Source organism: Microcaecilia unicolor, chromosome 2 (genome assembly GCF_901765095.1).
Source record: "Microcaecilia unicolor chromosome 2, aMicUni1.1, whole genome shotgun sequence".
Lineage (NCBI taxonomy): Eukaryota > Metazoa > Chordata > Amphibia > Gymnophiona > Siphonopidae > Microcaecilia > Microcaecilia unicolor.
This window is the reverse complement of record NC_044032.1, coordinates 424,499,778-424,517,615: the sequence shown is the minus strand read 5'-3', so window position 1 is coordinate 424,517,615 and position 17,838 is coordinate 424,499,778. Positions and strand designations below refer to the sequence as shown.

General features: G+C 44.8%; 1 protein-coding gene across 2 annotated transcripts in view; it reads left to right on the top strand.

Moving 5' to 3' along the window:
• SLC39A8 (solute carrier family 39 member 8) overlaps positions 1 to 17,838 on the top strand; it is a 120,337-nt gene that overhangs the window by 20,325 nt on the left and 82,174 nt on the right. For both annotated transcript variants that reach the window (XM_030190752.1, XM_030190753.1), the window contains exon 3: positions 17,118 to 17,286. In XM_030190752.1, coding sequence (XP_030046612.1) covers positions 17,118 to 17,286 — 169 coding nt within the window. The remainder of the gene's footprint in view (positions 1 to 17,117; positions 17,287 to 17,838) is intronic.

Here is a 17,838-nt window from a genome sequence, read left to right as displayed (position 1 = left end):
TTTTGTTTTCCATCCCTTTCCTAATAATGCCTAACATTCTATTTGCTTGCTTAGCCGCAGCAGCACACTGAGCAGAAGATTTCAACGTATCATCTCATCAATGATGACTCCCAGGTCCCTTTCTCGTTCTGTGACTCCTAACGCTGAACCTTGCATGACGTAGCCATAGTTTGGGTGCACGTGAGTCTGCACATGGCTCTGCATTTGCATAAGTTGATACTACTACTACTTAACATTTCTAGAGCGCTACTAGGGTTACACAGCGCTGTACAATTTAACAAAGAGAGACAGTCCCTGCTCAAAGAGCTTACAATCTAATAGACAAGTGAACGGTCAGTCCGATAGGGGCAGTCAAATTGGGGCAGTCTGGATTCACTGAACGGTAAGGGTTAGGTGCCCAACGCAGCATTGAAGAGGTGGGCTTTAAGCAAAGACTTGAAGACGGGTAGGGAGGGGGCTTGGCGTAAGGGCTCAGGAAGGTTGTTCCAAGCATAGGGTGAGGTGAGGCAGAATGAGCGGAGCCTGGAGTTAGCGGTGGTGGAGAAGGGTACTGAGAGGAGGGATTTATCCTGTGAACGGAGGTTACGGGCGGGAGCGTAAGGGGAGATGAGGGTAGAAAGATAGTGAGGGGCAGCAGACTGAGTGCATTTGTAGGTAAGAAGGAGAAGCTTGAATTGAATGCGGTATCTGATCGGAAGCCAGTGAAGTGACCTGAGGAGAGGGGTGATATGAGTATATCGGTTCTGGCGGAAGTTGATAGGGGCTGAAATGTGGGGCCATGTACAAGAAACACAGTTGCTCACTGGTAGGGCTTTGCAGAGAACCAGTGTTCAATTTTGTAGTCATGCTTCTTGTTTTCTAGTCTGGTCACAGCTGGGAATGCTGTAGGGACACCATTTAGTGAGGGCAAGGGGGTGGGGAGAAAGGAATGTTGGCCCTCATTATATTGTGACACCTAATTTCTGGGTCATATGGAGGGGCATAATTGAACGAAAACGTCTATCTCCATGGGCGTTTATCTCCGAGAACGGGTCCGTGAAGGGGCGGACCAAACCGTATTTTCGAAAAAAATAGACGTCCATGTTTTATTCAACAGTTTGTGAGCTGGGCGTTTTTGTTTTTCAGTGATAATGGAAAATGAAAGCGCCCAGCTCAAAAACGAATAAATCCAAGGCATTTGTTTGTGGGAGGGGCCAGGATTCGTAGTGCACTGGTCCCCCTCACATGCCAGGACACCAACCGGGCACCCTAGGGGGCACTTTTACAAAAACAAAAAAAAAGGTACAAGAGCTCCCAGGTGCATAGCACCCTTCCCTTGTGTGTTGAGCCCCCCAAATCCCCCTCAAAACCCACTGCCCACAAGTCTACACCATTACTATAGCCCTAAGGGGTGAAGGGGGGCACCTACATGTGGGTACAGTGGGTTTGGGGGGGTTGGACGACTAAGCATTAAGCAGCACAATTGTAACAGGTAGGGGGGGGATGGGCCTGGGTCCACCTGACTGAAGTCCACTGCACCCCCTAACAACTGCTCCAGGGACCTGCATACTGCTGCCAGGGAGGTGGGTATGACATTTGAGGGTGAAAATAAAAAGTTGTGAAACATCATGTTTTGTGGTGGGAGGGGGTTAGTGACCACTGGGGGAGTCAGGGGAGGTCATCCCCGATTCCCTCTGGTAGTAATCTGGTCATTTAGGGCACTTTTGGGGGCCTTATTCGTGAAAAAACAGGGTCCAGGAAAAGTGCTCTAAATTCTAGCTACAAACGCATACTTTATGTCCATTATCGGCGAAAGGCGCTCATCTCTCCTCTGCCGATAACTACGCCCCAGTTCCACCTTCGCCACGGCTCCGACACGCCCCCGTCAACTTTGTACACTTCCGCGATGGAGTGCAGTTGAAAACGTCCAAAATCGGCTTTCCATTATACCGATTTATTCGTTTTTGTGAGATAAACGTCTATCTCCCGATTTGGGTCGAAATCTAGGCGTTTTTCTCTTTCAATTATAAGGTGGATGGTCTGCCTTAATTAGATTCTGGATGGAGGTAAAGTCTGCGGTTCCTGGCTGAGGGCTGTTGCTATCAGGCTGGGCTGTGTTGACAGGCGGATATAGAAATTGGGGACCCTTCTACCCAGGTAGTTACAAATTAAGACTCATGGCATAGTATCTCAACAGAGGCTTATTCAGATACATCTGAAACCTTATAAAGGAGCATTAGAAAACTGCCAAACTAAAAGTAAACTCTGGTCCTCTCTTCCCCTCCCCCCAAAATCAAATAAATGTATGTATATTTCTAAACCCTAATTTTTGTTGCCAACTGGTTATTTTCATTTAAAAAAGGTCATGCTTAATATTGGTCATAGAAGTTGTAGTGCTAGATCATTTATCTTGTGTGTTTTTGTGTAAACTGATGGCTCTCTGGGCGCAAAACAAATGTTCTCATCTGTAAATACATTTGTATCTGCTCTGTCTCTCTAAAATATGCCAACAACCTGTTTGGAGACTTGCTTGCAATCTGGGGGGGGGGGGGGGGGGGGAGAGAATGTCGAGCTGCCTGTTCATGGACAGAAGCTGATTCAGTGATTGAAGCAGTCTGGTACGTAATGGTACAGCCTCCTGTTCTGTGCAAACCTGTAGCTTCCCTTATTTTGAAACATAAGGGATATGATGCACCGAGGGGTTTTCATAGAGATTCAAAGATGGGATAAATCAGGCACCAAATTCCTTTTGCCTTTGTTTTGCCAAACTCCTGCTGGACTGTGACTCTGATGTATTACTAACATTTTCTTTTTTTTTTTCAGTTCATTCCCATACCTATGTAACTATTTAATCATTTGAATCCTTTCCTCCTTCTTGCATGAGCAGTGGCAGTTTTTAAAGTATTCTTCATAGGGCAGTAAATACAAAGTATGGTCTTTATTTCAGAAACATCTCCACGTGTAAATAGCAGCATTTACATGTGTAAATGGTGATTTCAGAAAGCTGCAGTTTACAGGTGAAGATCCACACCACGTAGAGATTTCAAGGGGTGTGTTTTAAGCATGGCTTGTGTGGGTCAAAAATCTACAATGACAATACATGTTTATGGGAAAAATGTCCCCATTGGGCTTTGCACCAATTCAGAGGCAGTCACAGATTTTTTAAATATACTCGCTTTGGCTAGGGCAGAGCTTTCCAGACTGTCAGTTGGGACCCACACTCAGAGACTTGACCTGGTTGGGTTCTGGAGGCGTGAGTGGCCTAGTGGTTAGCATGGTGGACTTTGGTCCTGGGGAGCTGGGTTCAATTCCCACTGCAGGCAGAGGCAGCTCCTTGTTACTCTGGGCAAGTCACTTAACCCTCCATTGCCCCAGGTACAGATAAGTACCTGTATATAATATGTAAGCCACATTGAACCTGCTATGAGTGGGAAACCATGGGGTACAAAAATAAATGCATCATTATTCTGCACCTCTAGGGATCACACAATTTTATTTGCTCACTATCATGGAGACACAGCCACAAAAAGATTGACAAGCACTGGGCTAGGGTTTTACACAAGAGATTATGGGAGCAATTACACCTCTAAAATAAAAAACAACAAAAACTGCGGCCCCAATACTTAATTGGCAGTACTGTAATAGAGCGTTGCACAAGGACAGAAATTTTGCCCATCCCCAATAGAATCTACTGTTACCCACCAAGATCTATTCCATCCCCATAATTAATCTTCTCCATCCTCACTTGTACCTGCAGGAGTCAATACTGTTATTTATTTAATCGCAACGCTCTGTTTCCTCCCAACCCCAACAGAGCCTCCCGTGGTTTTGTGAATGATATTCACTATTACAGCTAATAAATTTTCCACGCTGCTGTTTCATCTGCTTCTCTGGGCACTCCATGCCTCATTCTAGTGTTGCAATTGCCTTTTCTACATACATTCCAAGCCTCATTCTGGCACTCCATCTGCCTTTCTTCATCTCTCTTCATGTGTTCCAAGCCTCATTCTGGGAGTCACCAGAGATTTTGACTGCACTTCTGTTGGAATCCACCCATGGCAACTTCCTTCACCCCTACGGGCATCGCATGGTGACTTCTTCTATACCCGTGGGAATTGCAGTCCCCATTTCCATGCAGCTCTCTAGTTTGTAAGCAGCACTAGATACAAATGGCACATCTAATGTAGAGACTGGTGAGTTTATGCCACTCAGTCTGTATATTTACTACTACTAATTATTTCTATAGTGCTACTAGACATACACATTGCTGTATACATTATATGCAGGTACGTTTTCTGTCCCTAGAGGACTCGCAATCTAAGTTTTCATACTTGGGGCAATGGAGGGTTAAGTGACTTGCCCAAGTTCACAAGGAGCTGCAGTGGGAATTGAACCCTGGTCACTAGGATCAATGCCTGCTTCACTAACCATTAGGCTACTTCTCCACTCTGTATAGCTGTAAAATGAGTGCTGCTGCTGCATGTACAGGTAAATACACATGCACTCTTGCATGTCCTGATGTATCCTTAATGCTCCATGGTCTGCAGAGCCTCTGTAAAATACTGCCTGAACATCTTTCTGACTCAACATTTTATGTAAAACGGGTTGCTAAGTTCATTTTAAAATAAGGTTCCCTATCTGTTTCTTGACTGAGCAAAAGAGAACTGAGAACTGAAGTGTGTGGAGTTTGTAGATTTTGTTAAAGATATTCTGCTTATTTTCCTACATCTGTCTGTTACTTTTGATTTGGTTGACCATTCACTTCTTCTGCAGTGTCTCTGATTATTACATTTCTGGTACTGTCTTCCTTTTTTTGTTACATTTGTACCCTGTGCTTTCCCACTCATGGCAGGTTCAATGTGGCTTACGTGAGGCAATGGAGGGTTAAGTGACTTGCCCAGAGTCACAAGGAGCTGCCTGTGCCAGGAATCGAACTTAGTTCCTCAGGACCAAAGTCCACCACCCTAACCACTAGGCCACTACTCCTCTCTTTGCTTACCTTAATCAATGAACATTTGGGGGCTCCTTTTCTTTTTTTTTTCAATTCTGTTTATTGATTTTTTTATACTAATACTCAAAATATATCATCCATACACAATATGAACATGTCAACCCATAACAATTCCTCTCTCCCCATCCCCCCTTCCAGAATTGCCATCAGATCTCACTTAACCGCATCTCGCCATTTAAAGAATCCCCAAACAGGATGACACCCCCACAATATGTAAACTCAGTCAGGTATCCGTAGCAGTGTTATCCACTCATGCCTTCCAGATTTCATATGGTGCCCATACCTTCTGAAAGTTAATTAAATGCCCTTGTTTGTAGGGCAGTAAATTTAGCCATTTGATATAGGTAGTCCAGTTTTTGACATATTCGTAAGGTTGGCAGCAACGGCTGTTTTGGGGGGGGGGGGGGGGTAATTTTCAAAATAGAAAAATATCCAAAAAATGTCATAAGGTGGCAGAAGGATGTTTTTCTCTCTAAAATGTCCAAGTTGTGGTTTTCAGCACCCCAATTTTAGACATTTTGCTCCACAGTTTGCCCAAATTTAAAGGGTGCGTGTTTTGGGTTGGACATGGGCGGCACCAAAATATAGACTTTTTTTGCAATACTACTACTACTACTATTTAGCATTTCTATAGCGCTACAAGGCGTATGCAGCGCTGCACAAACATAGAAGAAAGACAGTCCCTGCTCAAAGAGCTTACAATCTAATAGACAAAAAATAAATAAAGTAAGCAAATCAAATCAATTAATGTGAACGGGAAGGAAGAGAGGAGGGTAGGTGGAGGCGAGTGGTTACGAGTCAAAAGCAATGTTAAAGAGGTGGGCTTTCAGTCTAGATTTAAAGGTGGCCAATAATGGAACAAAATGAAAACGTCTAAGGCCAAAATTAAGATGTTTTTGGCTAGGCCTGTTTCAATCACAACTAAGTGACTAAAAGGTGCCATAAATGACCACTGGAGGGGTTAAGGCATAACCACCCTTACTCTCCCAGTGGTCACTGACCCCCTCCCAGCCCACTAAGATGTGACAGTGACAGTTCATACCATGCTCTATAACAGCTTCAGATATGATGGCCATTCCTATTAGAGCAGCAAACAGGTCTCAGGAGTAGCCTAGTGGTCAGTGCAGTGGACTGAAGAGAAGGGGAACCAGGCCCATATCCCACTCTAACTGGTACACTTGTGAACCCTCCAAAACCCACCCAATACCTACAGTACCTACAAATTGGTGACACCTGCAGGCATAAGAACTATTGTAGTGGCACACAGTTGGGTACAGTAGGTTTTGGGTGGGTTTTGGAGGGCTCATCATACAGTATAAAGGGGTAATGGTGAGATGTATACCTGGGACCTTTTATGTGAAATCCACTGCAGTGCCCCCTAGAGTGCTCCACTGCTCTGCTGGAATGTCTGTGTGACAGGTCTGCTAAGAATGCTGGCCTGCCATACATCCCAATGGCTTGTTTTTCTGCATTTTTCCTGTGGACTTTTTTTTTTTCTAAAATGGCCCTAAAAGATAGACACACAGAGAACAAAAACATCTAGCAAATGGCCATTTTTGAAACAAAAAGTTGGACGTTTTTCTGTTTTGAAAATGGCCATGTTCACTACTGAATCTTTGGACGTTTTTTTTGCAAAATGTCCATAATTGTATTTAGACATCATCTTGAAAATGCCTCTCTTAGGGTTTCTTGGTCTTATTTGCTCTCCTCCCCTGTGCCTCTAACCTCAGGTATCCCCTATGGCTCAATCCTGGTTCTGGTGCTGTTCAGTGTTTTTCTTGCTCCCCTTGCAGTTCTGCTTCAGTCTCTTAAAGCAAAAGAACATAGGAATTTGCCATAATGAGTCAGACCAAAGGTCTAGATAGCCCAGTATCCTGCTTCCAACAGTGGCCAATCCAGATCAAAAGTACCTGGCAGAATCCCAAAGAGTAGCAAGATTCTGACCCCAGGTGTAAGTTGTGGCATTCCTCATATCTCAGTGGCGTAGCAAGGGGGGGGGGGGGGGGGGGGGGGTGGTCCACCCCGGGTGTCAGCTCAGGGGGGGTGCTCCCTGCCAGCTCCCCCCCCCTCGGCGAATCGACACCCCCCCGACCAGCTCCCGCACCCTACCTTTAAAAAGAATATCGGGAGGCGAGGCGCAGCGCCTCGCGCCTGCCCTGCACGTAAAAGAAATGTGGACCATCGGGCTTTCTCTTGCTCTGTCTGTCCCGCCCTTGCGGAAATAGGAAGTTGCGTCAGCAGAGGGCGGGACAGATAGAGCAAGGGAAGATCCGACGGTCCACATTTCTTTTACGTGCAGGGCAGGCACGAGGCGCTGCACCTCGCCTCCCAAAATTCTTTTTAAAGGTAGGGTGCGGGAGCTGGTCAGGGGGGTGTCATCATGCTGCACCCAGGGGGGGGGTGCAACGGCGAACCGCCCCGCCCCGGGTGGCAGCCCCCCCTGCTACGCCACTGTCATATCTACTAATGGCAGTTTATGGACTTTACCTCCAGGAACTTGTGCAAACCTTATAAGAACATAAGAATAGCCATACTGGGTCAGACCAATGGTCCATCTAGCCCAGTATCTTTCTTCCAGCAGTGGCCAGTCCAAGTCACAAGTACCTTGCAGAAACCCAATTAGTAGCAACATTCTATGCTACCAATCCCAGGGCAAACAGTGGCTTCCCCCATGTCCATCTCAATAACAGACTATGAACTTCTCCAGCAGAAACATGTCCAACCCTTTTTTAAACCCAGATACACTAACTGCCATTACCACATCCTCCAGCAATGAGTTCTAGAACTTAACTATTCTTTGCGTGAAAAAATATTTCCTCCTATTTGTTTTAAAAGTATTACCATGCAATTTCATTGAGTGTCCCCTGGTCTTTGTACATTTTTGAATGAATGAATTATCGATTCACTTCCACCCACTCCAAACCACTGAGGATTTTGTAGATAAAACCTAGATATACTAACTACTTATACTACATCCTCTGGCAACAAGTTGCAGAGCTTAACTGTTCATTGAGTGAAAAAAATATTTTCTCTTACTTGTTATAAAAGTAATATCATGTAATTTGATGGAGTGTCCTGTAGTCTTTCTACTTTTTGAAAGAGTAAACAATCGATTCACATTTACCAGTTCCAGGCTTTTCAGGATTTTGTAGACCTCTATCATAACCCCCATCAGCCTTCTCTTCTCCAAGCTGAAGAGCCCTAACCTCTTAAGCCTTTTCTCATATGAGAGGAGTTCCATTTCCTTAATCATTTTGGTTGCCCTTCTTTGAACTTTTCCTAATTCTACTACATATTTTATGAGATAAGTGACCAGAATTGCACACAGTATTCAAGGTGAGGTTGCACAATGGATTGATACAGAGACATTATAATATTCTTTTGTCTTATTTTCTATTCCTTTCCTAATAATTCCTAGCATTCTGTTTGTTTTTTTGGCCACCGCTGCACACTGAACGTAATGGGTCAGACCAATATTCCATCTAGCCCAGAAGATTTCAATGTATTGTTCATGATGACTCCTATGACTTTTTCTTGGGTGGTGGCTTCTAATGTGGAAGCTAGCATCTAATAGCTATGATTTGAATTATTCTTTCCAATGTACATCATTTTCACTTGTCCATATTAAATGTCAACTACCATTTGGATGTCCAATCTTCCAATTTCCTAAGGTCCTCTTGCAATTTCTCACAGGCTGCATGCGATTTAACAACTTTGAATTGTTTTGTGTCCAGTGGCGTAGCCAGACCTGACATTTTGGATGGGCCCAGAGCTAATATGGGTGGGCACTACGTATACAGGTATGAGTAGTGTTTCATGGGGGTATTATAAAATAATGCCTTAGAAGGATTTCTAAGTAAATAGTCTGCCCAACAGTTGTCCTGTGTCAACATAAACCGCGTACATACTTTATGGAACACCACCATTTTAAAATTTATTTAAAAAATTTCTATCCTGCACTATCCCACAATTCTTGGCAATTACTAGACAAACAGCACTTAAACCTGACCAGACATAAGTCTACTATAATGGCAAACATCTCAACACACATCACAGTATCCTGCACAATAATTATAGCAATGGCACATATCCGTCAAACTTTGCTTTATAACAAATGTAAATGCCTGATTAAACTGTGTTAAAACCACCTTTTCTAAAACTTTAGACAAAAATGGCAAAGTGAACACCCGCGTAAAAATATTTGGCAGATCTGTCATAATCCACAGCTAAGATGTTTCCTCTTACAGTTTTCCATTGAAAAAAAGTGTATTCAGATTCTGGTAGGACCTCAGTAATAGTGACATTCTCAAAATCCCTTCCCTGCCAGATTATTTGTGAAGTAACATTAAATCTTATGAAGCTTTTTAGAGCCTATGTAGCAAACCTTAACACCACCAATTCTGAACACACAAAAGGCAGCAGTGAATATACACAACAGCAATATATGTCCCATTGTAAAAGCCAGACAAGTCAGATTGATATAGGTCCCCACACAAAGCACATGCCAGAACACAGAACAACTCTCACCAATTACAAAATAAAGGATCAAACATTAGGAATTGTCCTGTAGCCCAGCATCAGCCCCAGAGATGCCAAGTTACCCAGTTCCAGGCTGGAAATTTTGGGACAGTCCTGGATATCTGCCCACTCCATGCTGTTGCATTATGGGACTCAAAGCACTCAATGGGCACTACAAATCCCACACTGTTTTGGGATATAAATTCAAACCCAGGATTGCCCCAAAATCTCCAGCCTGGAACTGGATAACTTGGCATCTCTGCAGCCCTGCCCTTCCCTTGCCTACCCCTTTCCCCATCCTTCCTTGTAGCTCGACATCAGTTCTTTTTTTTTTAATTTCTCTTTATTGGTGTCAGTAACATCCATATATGAACAAGTACAATCCACAAACCAGGAGAGAACCACTCACCTCTGACATAATACACAAGTGAACACCAGCAATCCAAATTGACACGTGCCTCCCCCCCCCCCCCCCCCCCCGGATTCTACTGACTTTTTTTTGTTTTTATAACTATACTAACCCCCATTCAGCCCCCATTCACTCTCTTCGCATACAACCCAGTCTCCATCTAACTCTGTGAGCCACCCCAGCCACCCCTCCCATTTCCCCACCCCCCTTTCCCTCACTTTAGAAGTACCTTATACATCCTACGACACACAGTCAAAAACTTAATCCATAATCCCACATATTGTTTACATTCCTCTTTGTGGGACCTCCGATACAACATACTTTCATATTTAGCTAGCTCCTCCATTTTAGCCTTCCACCCAGCGAATGGCACCTCTTCCTCACTTATCCAATGTTGTAGTATTGTTTTCTTCACTGCCATAGTTGACATATAGAGAAATCTCCGTTGGAACAATGATAACCCCTGTGTGATTAAATCCGACTGGTCCCCCAACAACAACGCCGGATAAGACCATTCCACCGTTGACTGCAATACCCCATTGAGAACCTGGAAGACTCTATTCCAAATAGACAACTTGGGGCACTCCAAAAATGCATGTAAAAAAGTGTCTTTCCCCTGACAACATTTGCGGCAAAGATTTGTTTCCCATGATTGCATTTTCATTCCCTTCTCCCTTGTAATGTATCCTCGATGTAGAATTTTAAATTGGGTCTCTTGTATATCCACGGTTTTAACCATCTCATACAACATCTGAAACAATTTTTGAAAGGTGGGCCGTGTGTATTTTGTGCCTAATTCCTCTTTCCATTGTTGAACAATTCTCTCTAGTCCCTCTTCCGGACTGATTAATTTCACCAACTTCAACCAGGTAGACAGTCTACTGCCCCCCACCAGCATGTCCAAAACTTTCATATCCAGACGACCATATGTCGCTTGCTCACCATGCCGTGCTTTTAAGTGCTGCCAATAATGTCGGGCCTGCAGATACTGCAATAACTGAGAATTCATCACCTGCCATTGCTCTTTTACCTGCTCAAAGGACTTAAAACTTCCATCATTCTGGTCCAGCAAGTGTTCCAATGTAACGCATCCTGCCCCTTCCCATTTGTGAAACCTCAACCACCCCATACCCGCTGGAAAGGCGGAATTGCCCACCAATCGCAGGAAGGGCGACACATTAGGACTGCGGGCCTGATGTTGATGCCATCACTTCCAAGCTAGCCGCAGAGGTTTAAGAAAGCTGATCTGCCTATTAAGCATGGTTCCTAAGCCCAGCGGCATGTGAACTAAGTTAATAAGCCGATATGGAGAGGACCAACCCTCCCACCATGCCGTAGGAGTAAACCTGGACTGCCCACTATTCCCCTCATACACCAACCGCATCAAAGCAGCCACATTGTATAAGCGTATATCAGGTAGATTTAAACCCCCCTGCTCTTTTTGTAGTATGAGCGTCTGATGTCCTATGCTTGACCCTCTATTCCTCCAGATAAAGGCCCTAATTACCGACCTGAATGCTCTTTCCTCTCTGTGCTTAAGCCATATAGGCATAACCTGCAATTGGTATAAAAGCTTAGGAAGCAGAATCATTTTAGTCAGTGCCACCCAGCCCAACAGGGAGATCAGAAGCTCCATCCACCTGGAGCACACCTGTTTTACTTTATCTATTTGTGCCATTATATTTCTCCTGTACACTTCTTCCTCGTTTGTATTCAAATAGATACCCAGGTACCTCATGTGACTCTTCACTGGTGGTATAGCCAGCTCCCCAGAACCCAACATGTACCATTTATGGGGAGAAGTTCCGATTTTTCACGGTTAACTCGAAGCCCTGATATTCCCCCAAAATCTCTTACCAAGGATAAAGCTTCTTCCAGGTGCTTGGGCGCATCCTCTAAGTATAGCAGTATATCATCAGCAAATAAGTTAATACGAACCTCCTGTCCACCTATCTGAAATCCCCTCATCCACAGACACTGCCTGATTTGGAGTGCCAACGGCTCTATAGCTATCACAAATAATAACGGAGACATGGGGCACCCTTGACGGGTTCCTCTTTGTAATTGGAATCCCTCTGTTAAATTGTTATTAACCAATAGCCTAGCTTGGGGCCCCTCATATAATGCTCTGATCTAGTCTAGAAACCGACCCCGAACCCCAAACTGTTCCAAAACCCCAAAAAGATACTGCCATGAGATGCTATTGAAGGCCTTCTCCATATCAAATCCCACTATGGCCTCTGTCGTCCCTTGCCCCTTATAGATATGTATAGCCGCCAAAGCTCTAATAATGTTCATAGAAGCATATCTACCGGGAACAAAACCCACCTGGTCCTCATGAATTACCCCCGGAAGAAATTTGTTCATCCTCCTAGCCAGAATGGCGGCCAGTATCTTAATATCCTGATTGAGTAAGGAAATTGGTCTATATGCCCCCACCTGTTCTGGATCTTTTCCTGGCTTGAGCAACAATATTATATGTGCAAGGTTCTGATGAAGTCGCCCCCCTCCTCAGCCAGGCCATTATACATATCTGCCATTGGCGTTGCCACTTCATCCATCAGTATCTTATAGTATTCAGGACCATACCCATTCGGGTCGGGCGCTTTTGTCAACTTTAAGGCTTTTATACCCAATCTAACTTCCTCTGGGGTTATTAAAGTACTCATACACTGAGCCTGATCCTCCGTAAACTGTGGTAGCTGCAAATCCTTGAAAAATGCCTCCCTCTTTTCTAAATCCATCTCCCTATGCTGATAAAGAGACCTATAGTATTTAACAAATTGGGACTGGATTTGTTTCTCCTCAGTGTACTTCTTCCCCGACCCATCCTTAATGGTAGTGATAACTTGCCGTTTCCTATACGGGCGCACTAGATTAGCCAAGACTTTGCCTGCTTTGCTCCCCCATTTAAACAACTTAAATCTTTGAAAATAGATGTCTCATTCAGCTCTTTTGGTTAACAACTGATCAAGCCTCTGTCTCAATACCAACAGAGCATCCTTAGACGATTTATCTAACCGAGACATGTGCTGTCTACGCAAAATTTGATATTCTGAGGATAGCTGTAGCAATTCTGCCTCCAAACCTTTTCTTTTTGCCCGACGTATAAGCCAGTATATGACCCCTTAACACCACCTTAGAGGCCTCCCCAAAAATTACTGAACTCACTTCAGGTGTGTCGTTCCTCATTTTGTATTCCTCCCATTTCTCTCGCAAAAAAGTACGGAATTCAGTGTCCTCATACAATGCTGGCGAGAATTTCCAAACCTTCTCTTCCTGCTCTGCAGTTTAAGTAAGAGCAAATGACACAGCTGAATGATCAGATAATGTGTTGTCTATAATCTTCACCTCCCTAGCCTTTGATGTTAATATTTGTGGAATGAGGAAGTAGTCCAATCTAGAATAAGCATTATGAGGGTGTGAATAAAATGTAAACTCTACATCATGTGGATGCACCAACCGCCAGATATCCACCACTCCCAAATCATTAGTTAGAAAATTGACTCCCCTGTGATCAGCTGCCTTCCCCCGTGGTCTGATGGGTTTGCAGTCAACAGTCGAATCAGCACATACATTTAAATCCCCCCCCCCCCCACAACCACATTGTATTCTGTGTATAAACTCAACTTAGCTACTGTATCAGAAAAAACATGGTGGTTATAAACGTTCGGGCCATAGATATTGCACAATCCTAACTTACATCCCCATGTTTCACACAATATAATAACATATCTCCCATTTCTGTCCTGAATTATTTTATGGATATTAGCTGGTAGTTGTTTGTGTAAAAGAATTGCTACTCCTCTCTGTCTACCATTATAACATGAACTGATCACTTCCCCCACCCAACGTCTCTTGAGCTTAGCATGTTCCCCACTAGACAACTGTGTCTCCTGGAGAAATGCTATGTCAGCTTTCTCAGCCTTCAGCCAGGACTGTATTTTAGTACGTTTCACTGGGGAATGTATCCCGTCCACATTCAAGGAAATAAAGTTTAGATTAACCATTGTCTTGTAATGTTCTTGCATTACAAAAAACTGACATCCTTTCTGACCCGCAGACCTCCCAGCACAGCCTGTAGAACCCTACAGTCTCTATTAGGACACCTGTCCCTTGTGTCTCATGACCTACAAAATTACCCGGTAGTTCCCCCCCCTTCCTTATTTCCCCCCAACCCCCTCCCCTTCTAGCCCCCTCACGCACACTCACTCCCATACTCAGACACACACTCCCTGGAATACCGCTCCCTCCCCCTTCCGCTTCCCCTCCCCTCTTCTCATATCCCCCCTCCCCTCTCCCCCTTTCCAAAATATCTGCAATCCTACTCCTACCTCTCACCTAACCAGAGATTTCTCCCCGTATGCCTCCCAGTTTCCCCACCAATATAAATTTAAGCTTTATCAATGTAATACATAACTCGTTAGCACTTAACCATCAAACAAGTAAAAACAGAGTTTTAACCTGAACATGTTGCATAACCCTAGTGTGCATAACGGCCCAGAAAATACAGTTCACTTCCTGCAGATCCCTTAAAAGCCCTGAACAGACTCCCTCCCGCAGCCCATCATTTCCCCTCCATCAGCGTATAGCCACCCAGTCCTCAAATTAACAAAGGGGTCCAGGAGTTCCACCGCTGATGGTAACAGCCAACACTAACCGATGAAAAAACCCACTCCTGCCGCACTGCATCGCGCTCTTCCTTATCTGTATTCAGTTGTCCTTCCGATTCGCTCCTGCTCCATTGATGATAATTTTATCCAAAAAATCCTTTGCTGCCGCTGCATCCGGTAAAATCGACTCCCGATCCTCATGCCACACTTTTAACTTAGCTGGGTAGAGTAGAGCAAACTTGACTCCCTTCTTGTACAAGGCCGAGCACATGGGCGCCGTGGCCTTATGTAGCGCTGCTACTTGCGTGGAATAATCATTAAATAAAAGCACCCGATGTCCATCATACTCTATCGGAGCTTTGGAGCGATAAGCTTTAAGGATTTGTTCCTTCGTGTACCAATTAGTATAGTGTGCAATCGCCGTTCTCAGTTTCCCGCTCTGCTCTCTTCTGGCTCCGATCCGATGTGCCCTATCACAACATACCCCATGCCGACCGCCATCGACCTGCAAGCGCTCCGGCAACCAGGAATCAAAAAAGGAGTACAGACCCTTATCAGCCACAGCCTCATGTAGTCCTACAACTCGCAGATTATTTCTTCTTGCTCGGTTTTCTTGATCTTCCAGCTGATCTTTCAGCTCTCCTACTTCTTTCTGCAACAGCACCACTTTGGCTGCCATTTTCTCCGCTTCCTCCTCGCTGGCGGCTACCCACTTTTCCACCTCCAATATTCTAGTGGATTGTATATCAAATTTGCCATTAATTTTGTCCACAGCCGACTGCAATTTTCCCAACCTGTCCTCCAGCGCATTTGTGACGGAGTGTGATATCTCTGCTGCCCAGACGGTGTCTCCCGCCATCGTCGCGTTCCGCGTTGGTGAGTGCTGGTTCGCCGCCATCTTATTGGGTCCCGCTCTCTGCAGCTTCTTCGTGCCCCTCTGTGCTTTAGTGGGCATTCCACCCGTGTTTCCTCAGAATCGCCACTCCGGTCAAAAGCACTTCGTTTACCCCAATTGAATCTCATGCTCTGGGATTCACACAAACTTGATAAAACTCGATATTTAGCCCTCTCTCTCTCCAACCTCCCCCCCCAGCACCGCTGTTTCCCCTCTCTCTCTCCAAACCCCCCACCAGCCCAGCATCGCTGTTTCCCCTCTCTCTCTCCAACCCCCCCCCAGTCCAGCATAGCTTTGTTTCCCTCCTCCCTCTTCCCTCCCCGAGTCCAGCACCGCTGTTTCCACTCTCTCTCCAACTGCCCCGCAAGTACAGCACCGCTTTGTTTTCCCCTCTTTCTCTCCCCCGAGTCCAGCACCATTTTGTTCCCCCTGTGTCCAGCGCCCCTTTTGTCACGCCTCCCTCCACGGACCGTCAAACCTTTTAGTAGCGATGATAGCACACTGCCACAGCTGGTGTCACATCCTTCCCTCGCTCTACCACATCTTGCTCCTCCTCCTCTCGCTCAGACACTTCCTGTTTGCGCGAGGGTGGGACTTGTGAGTGACGTAAGCAGAGGAAAGGATCTGACGCCGGCCGGGCTCAAATCAATCAGCTTGTTATTGCTGCAAACAAGAAAGCTTGTCGGGGACGGGGGTGGGGGGTGGGTGGGATGAGAGGGAGAACAGAAAGTGGTTGGTGGTAGGCTTGGGAAGGGCCTGGGAGGCGTGTTGTGGAATGGTGGGGTGGGAGGAAAGGGAGGGGAGAAAGCACAAATTAAAAAAAATGTGCCTGCATAGGTGCCATGTTTTTGAAAATTCCGTTTTACGCCACTGGCCGGCGGGGAGGATATGCGAGGGGATGTTGGGTGGGTGGTCCTGGAGGGAAAGTGGCTGGGCCTGGGCCCATCCAGGCCCGCCCGTGGCTACATCCCTGTTTGTGTCATCTGCAAATGTAATCACCTGACTCATCATTCCCATTTCCAGATTATGTACCCGTCCCAGTACAGATTCCTGAGGCACTTATTCATCTTCCTCCATTAAGAAAACTGCCATTGAACCCTGCTCTCTATTTTCTATCTTTTAACCAGTTCTCAGTCCACAAGAGAACATTGCCTCCTATCCCATGGCCTTTTACTTTTTTCAGGAGTCTCTCATGAAAGACTTTCTCCAAAGCTTTGTGAGAATCTAGATACACTACATCAACCTGCTCTGCTCACCTTTATCAACATGTTTATTCCTGCCTTCAAAATATTTAGCAAATTGGTGAGGTAAGACTTCCCTTGGTTGAATCCATGTTGACTCTGTGACGTTAATCCATGTTTGCTTATGTGTTATTTATTTTTTATAATAGTTTCTATCGTTGTGTCCGGCATTCACGTCAGATTTGCTGATCTCTAATTTCCCAGATCATCTCTGGAACCCTTTTAAAAACATAGATTGTGAGCCCTCTAGGGAAAGAGAAAGTACCTGCCTATAAGGTGTACAGCACTGTGTATGTCTACTAGTACTATAGAAATGGTTAGTAGTAGTAGGGGAGGGAGATCATGGAGGATGGGGAGAGATGAAATAGGCTACTGGCCCACAAATGCCCTCCCTAGCCCCATAGACATGCATTGCATAGAGCTGACCATTACTTCATTTATTCTATTTCAGTGCTTGACCAGTGAACAGATCTTCAACCTCTATGGGCTGCAAAATGAGAGTCACATAATGGAATCTAATTTCAAGACAATCTGCCCAGCTGTTCTACAACAAGTGTTTTTCCACCCATGTGATCTTACAACTGCTATAGAGGGAAAACCCAGGCCAAGTACTTCACAAGGTATTGTAATGGAGACAGTGGCGTACCTAGGGCAGTTGACACCCAGGGCTGGTCATTTTTTAACACCCCCCTCAAATCCAGTACTAGGCATACTGAGAATTCAGAACACTCAGGACCTATAGAGCAATTCTACCATACCATAAACAGTAATTTGTACGAGTCACACAAGGAAAAGGAAAGCATCTTAAACACTACAGTAAGCACTAGAACATCAATTCACCTATTGTAAAACGAAACGAGACAGAATAGTACAGATCGTCGATCCTGCACAGTCAATGCCAACTGAAAGCCATGTCTTTTTCACAAACACAGATAAAGCTTAATCCACTATAGACTAAGTAATCATAAACTTTCTATTTAGACAAAAATTTAACTGAACCCCCAAGATGCCAGACTCTGCATACAATGCAACACCACAGAAACAGAAAATGTCCCCTAGTACTATGCAAAATATAAAGACAGCAGATGTTAATTTGAAAAAACTAACAAATACCAATCACCACTTTACAAATTAACAAATAGAAATAAAACAAATATAGAAAATAAAATACC